The 12231-nt window shown below is 45.4% G+C and overlaps 1 protein-coding gene across 1 annotated transcript in view; it reads right to left on the bottom strand.

Annotated features, from left to right (window-relative positions):
- The window catches only part of ULK1 (unc-51 like autophagy activating kinase 1), a gene marked incomplete at its 5' end in the record, with an annotated part of 77453 nt that overhangs the window by 38041 nt on the left and 27181 nt on the right, over positions 1 to 12231 (bottom strand). The window contains 3 exons of the mRNA XM_029961220.1: positions 65 to 147; positions 3620 to 3678; positions 11533 to 11634. Coding sequence (XP_029817080.1) covers positions 65 to 147; positions 3620 to 3678; positions 11533 to 11634 — 244 coding nt within the window. The remainder of the gene's footprint in view (positions 1 to 64; positions 148 to 3619; positions 3679 to 11532; positions 11635 to 12231) is intronic.

The raw sequence follows: 12231 nt of genomic DNA, 5'->3' as shown, positions 1-12231 counted from the left end.
GCAGTGCCACAGCACAAGAGACACACAGAGAGGCAGCAGAACTAAAACTGGAAGGAGTTCTTACCGAAGTCCATGCGGTCCTTATGGTTACGCTGCAAAAGGCCCAGCAGGAGCTGCCTCAGGTGGCTTGATGTCTCCCTGGGGATGCTAGGATTGCAAACAAAAGCAAAGTAAGAGACACTTGCAGTCTACTTAAACTGCTTTTACATATTCAGGAAGGCAACTGGCAAATGCAAACTCCCGTGTGCCTGCTGGGCCAGGAACACCAGGAGCTCACTGGAGGGAGGCTGAACTGAAACATCTCTATTTGCATCTCTGGCTTCCACTCCCCACTGTCACTGTTCAGGCTACAGCTAACCTTGCTTTAGTGGCCTCTCCCATGAGCACCTGCAGATCCTTCCCTTCCACAGTGGTGCCAGTGTCAGCCCTCTGGTTCTCAGCTAAGCCCATTAACGTGCAGTATTTCGCACATGATAAATAAAATCTCTTCCACTTGTGCTAGTGGGAATAAGGAGGGCACTAAAATCAAGCAGTTTCCAAGGGGAAGCTTCCAATTAAGACACTGGTGGTGAAATGTATCACCAATTACTACCATTTTATTAAGCCATTTGTTTTTCAGTGCAGCTTATGCAAGGCTGGCAAGCAACCTTTGTCTATTTGCTTCCTTGATATACAGCATTTATTAATTGGAGGCCACTAAGATGTGAGCAACTGCCACCCAAGTAAGCTAAAATTCATGCAGCTATCACCCCATTTTTCAGCACAGTTAGGAAGAAAACACTCTTTTCCATACAGTACAAAAGAGCTGGTAAATCACTGTGCTCTCCCTTGCCCCACAGCCAGATGGAGAAGAGGTCAGGGCAGCTCTTCCCAACCCCAGCAGACTGCAAGATGCAGGGAATAAATGACCAGATTAAGGCAGGGAAAGCGGAATTCAGCTCTTGCATAAGTGGATTCAGCTCTGCTGACTTCCCTCTATCACCAGAAGTGCTGCTGGGGGCTGTAGTAGCCAGGCTGGGGCAGAGCTCTCCAAATTAGAGCGTAGGTGGTTCCAGCTCCCCTCACTATTAACTCTGTTTATCATGGCTGTACCCAGCATGGCCCCACGCTCTGCCAGGCTTTTCCCTCTCCCCACACTGGGGTCAGCTGAGGTAATGGCCTGTGTGTGCCCAGCACAGTAATTTTAGCTGCTCAGTATCTCACACGTGGCTCGGGCAGGGCTGCCCTTCACTGGGCTGGCATCACTCACTGCCCTGAGGCCAAGCCCCACTGATGCTGGGAGAAAGAACCCTTCCTACACCATCTCCACCAATCTGCCCTGCCAGAGACAGGGTAAAAACAGAAGCTGGCACAAAAAAGCTCATCAAGAAAGTGTCCTTGGAAGCCCACTGTGTAATGGAATAACCCAAGGTACCACAGTGAGCAGTCTCCTGAAAAATACATTAGTGCTGGAGACCTGCAGTCCTGCAGTGTTATCATCATTATTTATTTATCCATGACACACAAAGCTCTCACCCAAAATGAGTCCATTTCCCAGCTATGGCTTTAGCCTTGCTATGGCTTCAAAGCCAAGAAACAGGCAGGTCAAGCCATGGACTTCAGATGGCACAACACAGATGAAGATGATGCAAACAGCCTGTCTCCTCTTATCTCCCACATCTGAAGCATCAAGTTTTGCTACTCTATTTTCCAAGTATTATTTTCTAAGGCCACCTTTTTAAAGATAAGCAGCAAATCTGCTTTATTCCCCCATGATCTGGGATGTACTTTGCCATGCAAACCAGCATGATGAACGTTAGCTACTAAGGTCAGCACTGCTAAAATTGTGAGGCCTTTGGGCATGGGCTCCCCAGAATGCTCAGAACAGCATCTCACCTGTCAGCAGCAGCAGGGTAGGCAGGGACTGCTGGGGAGCATTTAATGAGCTTTTCTTCCCCACCCCATTCCCAAGCCAAAACACAGCACTTTCCACAGCCATGGCAGGGAAGTGGGTGCCAGCCTGCTGAGCCCCAAGGAAAATGAAACCAAATCCTGGCACTGCTGCAGTTTGAGGAGGTCATCTCTGGAGTAGTTTTGTGTTTCACCCTGGCAGGGCTCTCAAGTAGTTTATTCATGTTTACTCAGGAATAGCACAGATTGCAGCCCACGTCAGAGACAAACTGACTTTGGAAAGCTGGGAATTGCCATTTACACAAAGGCCACTTCAGATCTGACATCCACAGCAAAAAAACCCAGTGGGCTTGGATCTAAATTTTGGAGGAGTTTGGTAGTTCAAAAGTGGAGATAAGTGAAAATGGTGAATGCAGGCTGTGCAAAGGACTCAGAGGAGAAGGACTAATCCCTACAAGCACAGACATGCTCTCCTCTTGCAGCCCAGTTTCATTTCTCCCCTCACCTGCACCACGAGCCAAACAACAGCAGGGCAGCAGGATCGACACAAGGAAGCTGATTAGTTGTAGGGATTAATTTCTCTCTTAGCAAGAGGGACTTGCCTCAAGGTGAGCAGCCATGTTTTGGGCTGTTTAGGAAAAACACAAGGTCTGTTTTCTGCTCACACAGATTATTCAGCTCCCACTATGTGGTGGCATTTTTGCTTTAAATTGTTCTCGTTGGGTGTTTTACTCCCTCGAGCCCTCCAGTTCAACCCAGGAGGATATGCAGATGCCCCAGAGTTAATGCTGGTAGAAATCTGCCTTCTCCCCAAATCAAAAAAGGAAGTACTTAAAGGGAAAGCACAAGTCATTGATAAGAGCTCCAGCTTCTTGACAGTCCCTTCTAGTTATCTTTTGGAGCTGTCTGAACTGATAAGGGAAAAGAAAAATCCATGTACAGCAACCCACTGAACTTTCTGCATATGTGGCTGCATTAGCAGCTCTGCCAACTCGAAGCTAACTTTCTGCTTAAAAAAGACCTTCCAGTTTTTGGATATCTTATCTGGAACTTCAGTCCTGTCTTTGTACCAGGCTGAGGTTTTCAGAGCAGGCATGAGGTTCTGCTTTAAGAGCTCAGAGATCAAAAGGAAAGACCACAGCAACAAAACCAAAATACCCTGACAAATCACAGCACTGAGCAGCGAGGTAACATATACCCTGTTAGGATGAAAGCAGTTCTCTTCCCCCTGGAAACTGCAGCAGTGTCCATTTCCATGGAGGTTATAGTGTTTCCCCCTAAGAGCAGGATGGACACAAGCAGTTGCTGCCCTGACACGTGAGAAATGGGAATGTGATCTGCAGTCAGGTATTGCAGGTTACAGGAGGGACTGCAGTTTGGCTGCTCACACGTTTCCAGAACTGCCATGAGCTATTCCCAAGGCTCTCAGCCTCAGGGAAGCCATGTGTGGCACCAGACCACCAGCTGGCTCTTGGAATCACTAAGAGTCCTGAATTTTTGCAATGTAGGGGAGCAGCAGTGTCTGCAGAGAGAGAGAACACCAACTCTGGCTATCCACTGCTGCCTCATTTTCTCTGGGCCACATCACTGCTGGTATAAGGAATGGGGAAAGGCAGGTGGCCAAATATTTTAGTCACCTCCCTGAGTGACAAGCCAGGAGCATGCGAGGACAGGTATAAACACAGGGTAAACAAGTGCCTACAAGCAGCAACACTGGAAAAATGCTTACTTGGGCATCAGCATCTTGTTTTTCTCATAGAAGAGGCGGAGATCCTGTGGGCTGCTGGCCTGTATGGGAGAGAGAAACCAGTACATGAAGGAGTTGACAGTGAAGGAAAGGGATTAACATTTCTATTTCACAGCAGCTCTGATGAGCAGAGAGACACTTTTCAATTGCTGGACCAGCACAGACAATGAGAACCTGCAGTTTGCTTTAGATTGAAAAGCCAGCCCTGTGCCAGAGTGAAAATACAGTATTTTAGCCTGCTGCCATTTTGTCCCTGACCTGGTTCTGTCCTGCTCTCCCCTCCCAAGGGCTGAGCTTCACTGCAGTGGGCTCTGATGCTCAGGTTTGAGCTGGCCTAATAGCCTCCCCCAGAAGACTAAATAATTGCATACGTGAGGAGCCTCAAATGGTGAATGGCAGATCCTGCTGGGAACATGGATTGATGCTGCAGGGCATTTAGAAGAGGGGCAGGGAGCCTGCTGATGGGCAAGAGGATCTGTGAAGAGACTGGGAATGTGAAGAAAAAGCAACTGCATTGGGATTTCCTACTTTAATTCCAGGGAGCCAGAAGGTCTCCAGCCACAGCTCCTGTTTTATTTGTGCAGTAATACACACAACTGTGTGGGATGTTGGATGACAAGATTCCAAATTCCGAGAGATGAGATTAAAAAAAAAAGGGGGAGGGGGGGATTGGCACAAGAGGTTTATGGCTGAGGTTAAAAATAAAATCACCAGTAGAGAAGCACAGACACGTAAAAATCTGCTAACACAAGTTCTCCATTTGTTTTCATGCAATGAATAATACAGGCCAGTAAATTAACCCCAGTGTCTCAACCTTTTCTGCTTAGGCTGAGTCTCTTTATTAAAGGCAGAGCAGGCTGGCTGGCATGACACAGACATGAAGGCACACATAAAGAGGGGAGGAAGATCAGAGAGATTCATCTGCAATCAATTATTGGTGTAGCAGAGTGTGTAGGAAAGCGTGAATGAGGAGGCTTCTCCTGATGTTCAGGGCAGGCTCTAAAAGCCCTCGAGCCTTCCACCTACTTCTGTTTCTAAATTAGAAGCATTTAAGGTCAATTAAGATGCTTAAAATGGCAAATCAGACAAGCCAATCTGCAGATGGCCATCAAAATACCACTAACAGAGCATGGCTGGAAAAGCAGCCACATAAGATGCTGTTTCAACATCACCTACTCCCTCTGGCTGAAGATGAAAATTGAGGATAATAGAGCTCAGTAAAAAAACCTCAAGAGAATGCAAAGGAGAGTCTCAAAAGCTGCTAATATCAACACACTTGTGTAGCACTCATCAGGACAGTATTTTTTACACAGCCTTACCAACAAAAGCTTCACAACTCTCCTATTGATTTGTACCAATAAGTGCTATTGGATTCCTAAAGGAAGCAAATAAAGATTTCCTGATTGTCTTTTCTGCAATAACACACCCTCTGCCATTCACAGACACAGCAAGGACCCAAACAGAAGGTGCAGAAATACTTTCTCCACAACCCATCAAAATGAATGATCTTTAGCAAAGCACCTTGTTACACAGATGCCAAACTGCACCAAAACTTCCAATTGCTTCCACTCAATTTGATTTGGTTCAGGAAAACTCCATTTTAACACCTTTCCCCTTGCAGATCTTGGGTCTGTAATTTTTGGCCAACTTTAAGGAGGCAAACACACACTGCACCAAATGGCCTGGCCACACTGCTCTGTGTGATGAAAAATATGCCTGACAGACACAAGGTACAAGGAGGAGCAGAACAGGGAGGGCAGGGCTCATTCACATCAGAGAGACACAAGCCTTGGCTCTGTGCTCTGGTCATTTCCTGTCGCAACAACTCGATTGTTTCACAAATACAATGAGGCTCTGATCTACTTCAAACACTGTTTTGTCAGACATTTTCCTGGCAATAAAGACAGAATATATTAAAAGCAGCTCATATATGAAGCCCAGTTCATTAGAGAGGGTTTCCATGCACTGGCTCAGACAGAAACAAAATCCTCAATGAAGTTCCCCCCTTCTTTGTACAAGTTCAAGAGATATCCCCATAGGGTTATTGTTCCTCCACATTCTGCTTGTCTCTGCACTATCCCCACTTGCTCCTGCACACCCAGACCACTCTCCTTCACTAGGGTTGTTCCCTAGAGCCCATGATAGGCTGGTCTCTAATACAGATACTGGGGGAAGAGTCATTTTAGTGAGTGCCCAGCACACTATGGATAACCATTAATTTGGTAAAAACAATTGAATCTTCACATAACTTTATTATTAATGAGTCACACACTTCTGTTCCTGGCAGAGGGCTCCCAGGCTTGCAGTAACATGCCCACTGCTCTCCTGCTGTCACCAAGCATTTCATAAAGCACTAGGACCTTCAAACACTTCGCTCACCTCTCCTTTCAATAAATAGTGCTGCTCTGAGAATCGTGGAAAAAAATACACAACCATTTGTAAGAGAGTAAAAATGCCACTGGAATCCCTTCTTCTAGGAAGCTAAGGACTTAACTTGAAACCTACCTTCCAGGCAGACACCCTGCCCAAGAAAAGCACCAGAAAAAGCACATTTTAAGCAGATAACAACTAGACCATTCGAGGTACTCAGAGCCAGCTGCTACCTGCAGGACAGCATCCATCTGCCAGACCCAGGGATGCAGAACTGACAGCTCAGCTTTCCCCAAGAACAGGAGACACACCAGCAGGTCAATTCACACCCTCAGTCCCCCTCTCGTGTTACTGTGGAGCAGCTGCATTGGTGTAACTGGTTCTGTTTTTGTCTGTCCTTTCTATATATAGAGACAATTGGACAAATTCAGTCATGCCAGTCTGTTAGTTTGTCCCCAGCAGCAGTGGAAATATGTTGAGCCAACAAAGGCATTCAGCATAACCCTGCCAAATCCCACTCGGTGCTGGCTGCCCACAAGTGAATTGCATGAGAAAAGCAGGCAGGGGGGTGTTTCCAAAAGCACTCAGCACTGGATTTGTTGTGCTTGGGCAAAGGCTGGATGCAAAAGCCCAGCACTCAGACAGAAGAGGGTCAGAGACATTCACACCTTCCCTGAACAGCCCTGTCTAGTCAACACTTCATAGCAGGTGTGTGGTATCTGCTCTGTTCCTTGAATCCTTTCCTTGGAGATCTGGAGGTGCAGAAAGGGGGTTCAGATACGTTAGAAAGAAAAAAATAAACAAGTAATGATGTTTCTAGCTCAGTAGTTCCAGGCAAAAGCTTGAAAACCTGCTGCAAATACCCTCTGCTTGCTAAGGCTCCCACAGCAAAGTGGCTGCATTTGGGGGACCTGAAAGCCCCAGGACCAGAAACAAGCAAACAAAAAACCAACCCCTCTGAACCTTCTTCTTTAGCTGTCTGTGGATGTTTTCTCTCTCTGCTGCCAACAGAGCAGGATGAGACCCACAAACACTGGTCCAAAAGCCACTGACTACAGCAACAAGTCAACCTCTGTGCCCAGTCTCAGCAGAATAAACCTACCACTGCCAGGAATTCCTGTCCCCATGGACACAGGACAGTCCAGAGGAACAGATCTGGGAACAAAAGAGTAGCCTGCCTAACAAGTTCTAAGTATAAAGTCATCCCTTCCTTAGTCTTCCTCAAGGCTTGTTCCACAACATGGCAGTTGCTATAAGTGACACATAATCCTGGTACTTATGCAGACAGAATTAACTCAGAATTAAAGCAGTGAACTTGGTACACCAGACTTGGAAATTAATTTTTCACCTAACAGCTAGCTGAGACAAGGCCATAAGCAGGCAGGTTAACTCTTTCAGAGCTGCCAGACTGGGCAGAAAAACTTGCACTGCCTCTTATGTCACTCCCCTGCTCCCTGGCTCCACAGTGCATCACATCCGTAAAGAGCTGGAAGATTCATGCAAAGGCTCAGACAGCAGATAATCAGATTTTATGGTCTTTACATGATCTGATGTCCAAGGGGACCATACTACTGCCAGAGACAGCTCTGACACAAAGTACACGTTCTTGGTGGCGAGTCTGCTTACCAAGAGCTGCCCAGTTTTAAAAGGGGTCACACAAGAGAAGCCACCAGAAATATCACTGTGATTCCTCCCCCACAAAAAAGAGAGATTGAGGTCATTTAACTAATCATATTTAAAGCACCATCTGACAAGGACTAGACTGGTTTTAGATTGTTTCAGACCTTGTGTAAATCTTTTTCCTTCTCTGCCTCCAGCTTTGCTTCTGGTTGTCACTTGTTTACACTGCCTGCACCACCTCACAGTGGGCACAGGCTCCCAGTCTTTTCAGCTCAGGTAAGGACAAGATGAAACCACTACACTCTCAAGGCACTTCCCAGTATTGGTCAGCATGACCAGGAAATGCACTGTTCAAGTCCTGTCCTCAGCGACAGAAATGCAGAGGTGTAAGTGCAGACAACTTATTAGGCAAGGCAAATTAACAATTCCACATTAGTACAGTGCTCAGCAAATCTGTTTATAGGGATTATGAATCCCATTAATCTCATCCCTATGGCAGTCTCACTGTTTTGTTTATGGGCACATTTAATACAAAAAGCTCCTTAAGAAAGCTTCACCAGCCATCCTACCAACTGTTCACATCTGAGCATCAGCAGCTTCTTTCTTGCCTGCGTGCAGTGAGGCAGGGAAGGGACAGGAATGGCTCTGGGAAATTGCCTTGGGTGACCCAGCTAGAGTTAATTTTAACTCTGAGACAGCCAGAAATCACATTCACGCACATAAACACATCTCTGCCTTGATTTAGGACACTTTCTGGATTGACAGCTGCCTCAGCCTTTCCACACATTTGATCTTTTCTCCATCTAACCTATCTCCCCGAAACCCTATTTTATTTTTAGGCAGCTCCTTCCTCCTCCCCACAAATAACACTGGAGTCCCTTTGGCTTGCAGCCTCCTGGAGGTGCCTGGTTGGCTCATGCAGCAAACAGCCAGAGCACCCAAATGCAGCATGTTTCATGCTCCAGATTCCCATGGGAATCTCAGCCAGACAGGGATGAGGGGCTGTTCTTGCCAGCCTGGGAGGGAAGGCACGGTGAGGATTTAGCCTGAAGAGGTGAACGTCAGAAATCCAGTTCCTGGCTTCCCTGTACAACTGGGTCTGCTGGTGGCACCGTGTGGAATCAGCCTGTTCCCTCCCTACTCATTTGGAGACATCTCTCCCAAAAGCACTCATTGCTATTCATGGTGTCCCAATCACCCCTGTCCACTACCCCTCTTTTCTCCTAAAAGCCCTGTAAACAACAGTTTCTCCCTGATCAATGACCATCAGCAAATTCTTACAACACAGTCATGCCAACAAAGACAGAAAGCCAGTTAACCTTTAACCAGCTTCCCAGCATCTGCCCTGGACAGGCTTCTTTCACCTGGATCTCACAGCTCGAAGGCAATTTGTGACACACACAGCCAAAACAAATAGATGGGGCACAGAGAACCATCTGGGCTGAGCTCCTCTTTCTCCCTGATCAAACAAATCCACAGCTGCTCCTGCAGTAACAAACGGGATTGGCATTGAGCTTCAAAATACAAACTCCAAAAGAGGAAAGGGCGTGGGGAAAAATTAAAATAGAGGAACAAATGACCCCTGTTCCCAGCCCAACAGATGTTGGATGTATATGGGAAAGAGAGGTTATCTAGCAAGGCAAACACAGAGCAAGGGTCAGGAGCTGCTGGGAAGGGACTGAAGTGTCCCTTCCCTGCCCAGCCCAAGGCAGGGTTTGCCATGGCTCAGTCAGAGGGACGTGGGCACACAGGAGTGTTCTCACCCTTGTGTGAGCCTGAGCACACACCTACAGGCAGAACACTGATGGTTTTCTGACCATCTGCCCTTTCAAAACCTTGGCTGGAGAGCTCAGTGGAGCTGACTAATATTCAATTCTATTTCCTGGGGAAGTCTTCTCTATAGGAACAAATGTTTTCAGGAGAACATTTCTGTGACATCCCTCAGTGACCAATGATAAAAGCCACCTGTTCTTTCCACAGAAATCAGGTGCTCCACAGTTGTGTGCAATCTGCCAAGCAAAGAACACCTATGATAAAGTCACCATATTAAATGGTAACTAAATAATTTGAATGAGCACAGTATCAAGGTGCCTTTAGAGACTAAAAAGCACCAAGTTACAAGGGAGAATGAGTGCCAGGCTCTCCTATGCAGCAGTCAAAGCTTGCCTTCCCCTTCCCCACGTTTTTTCCTTCAAAGAAAGTAAATATTTGTGTGTTGTCCTAACAGTCATTTTCTCCTCTCAAACAAAGAGACCAACACCAATGAACAGAAGCCATTCAGAAGTTTCAGTGCATTTTTGGGGTGTTTATAAAAAAAGAAACATGCAAAGAAAATGAAGCCTTGCTCTAAACACAGACCAAGCTGGTGGACAGAATATAAAGCACTGGGATGGAAGATTCTTACAGCAGCAGGGAAAAAATTACCCTGAAGGAGTAAAGTGCTCTTGGCTCTAGACAAAACCAAAACATACCATTAGTTTACTCCTGTATTTGCCCACCCTTTCCTGCAACAGATTCAGAACTCATTTTATCCTCCCTGATGATGTAACTGCATAAACATTCGAGGTCTCGTGTGAAATCCTAAAGAGCTGTGAAACCAAAGCTCAGAAAATCCTGCACTTCATAAAATTTGCTTAATTAAATGAGCATAGATTTGTCCCCGACTTTTTTTTCTTTTTGGTGCTATTTGTTTTTATTTCCTTTTCATCCATTTTGGGGGCTTGGTGGGTTTTGTTTGTTTGGGGTTTTTTTTTGCCATTTTGTTTTGTTAGGGAATCAGGATAAAGAGATGTCAGGACATGTGAAGAGAGGGCCACAGTTCACATGTGCCCTAATGATCTCAGAAAATGAAGAAGCACTCCAGAGGCATGCAGTTGACATATATCAGCATGCAAATATGAAGTCTTTTTCCACAGATTAGAGATTACAGAGCTCACACATTAGAGAAGCAAACAAGTATCAGCAATTCGAGCATCTCTGCTATGCTTTAAGAGAGCAAGGAAAAAAACCTGACAAGTACAATACTTTAAAATAGTAATTGCAAGGGAGATCCTGGAGATCTCACTCGGCATGGAAGAAGGAAAGGAACACACAGTGTGGCACACTAATGACCTGGACCAAGAAAAAGACACTGAGTATAGAGGAACTCCAGCTGTGTATGATTACAAATATGTGAAGTAATCCTGAAACATGCCTGAGGCTGTGGTGAATTTCTCCACAATTTTCTCTCAAAAATTTAAAATCAGAGAATGCTGTTCACTAAAGATATGTTTCAGCTGATCCAGAAGTTATGGCATTTCAGTATAGGGTGGAGTTTTACAGGACTGTGTTGTATTAGGACAAGTTTGGACCTGATGAACATAAACATTTCAGGCTGGAAGGGACTGCTCTGACATGACAGATAAGATCTTTTTGATAAGATTCTACTTAATGACTTTGAAAACCAAGTTGATTCGGCTGCAATACACCAGTTACCACCAAATCATCTTGAACATTAACCTGCAATTACAATCTTCCTTATTGTCCTTCCATACACAACAGAATTATAATTATAAATTATACATTAAGTACAGTTGTAAATAGGCCTGAAAAAAACCCACTGCTTTAACTGATGCATGGCAATTTTCCTCAATAAATGACCCTTCCTAAGGATTTATAACTGAGAAATACATTTCAGTGAGATACAGACCAGAAAAGAGTCATATTCTAGTAACACATCCAGCATTACAACATATAAAGCACCACACTGTCAAGGTGTTGGACAGCCAGACCTTCATGAGGCTGGATCTAGGGGAGCTGACACAATAATGACAGAAGCCTTTGAGTAACCAGATTAAATGGAAAAAAAAGAGATAAAAAAAAATAAATCATGAAACAGTCAGAAACATCAGATCTAAGCAACTCACCTGAAAAGGAGCCTTTCCTGTTAGACACTGATAAATGATGGTTCCTATACTCCAGAGGTCAGCTTTGGCATCGTAGTGTTGTGACATAATGACTTCTGGTGCCTTTTTGGGGAGAGAACAGAGATTCCTTTTATAAGAAGATGCAGCTTTTTCTTTTTTTTAGCAGCTCCAAAAAGAGAAGTCACTATCATGCTTTACAAACTCTTGAGCTAGATTCCCCAATTACCATGAAAGATTTGCTCCCAATAAGACTGTAACACTATCCTGAAAGGGCCAATTCCCTATCTAAGTGGGGGAAGCAGAGACTTTCATTCAGGAATAAAAAAAATATTCCAGTATTGGGTATTTTGGGCAAACTCAGTACTTTCCCCTCTCAGTGCACTATTTTCTGCTGAATCCACCTATGCTCATAAGAAGCCTCATTGGAATGGCACAGACAGATCTTCTCAACTAAAGCAAGGAACAGGTAAATGATCAGGAGCAGCCAAGGCTCACAGGTTAAGCTCCAGCCTCCATCCTGAGCTGCTTCACTTCAGCACTTTCCTCATTTAGCCCAAGATGGCAGCACATTAATTAAGCTCCAGAGCCTGCTGCCAAGGTCACAGTTTGGGTTCAAAGGCAGCCCTCTGTGTTTCAGCCCAACAGCTTGAGCCCTGCTGTGCCTCAGACTCTGGGTTCTAATCTCAGACCGTGCACTCA

This window comes from Manacus vitellinus, unplaced genomic scaffold, assembly GCF_001715985.3.
Source record: "Manacus vitellinus isolate BGI_N305 unplaced genomic scaffold, ASM171598v3 scaffold_31_pilon, whole genome shotgun sequence".
In the NCBI taxonomy this organism is placed as follows: Eukaryota; Metazoa; Chordata; class Aves; order Passeriformes; family Pipridae; genus Manacus; species Manacus vitellinus.
This window is presented reverse-complemented; position numbering and strand designations above follow the sequence as displayed.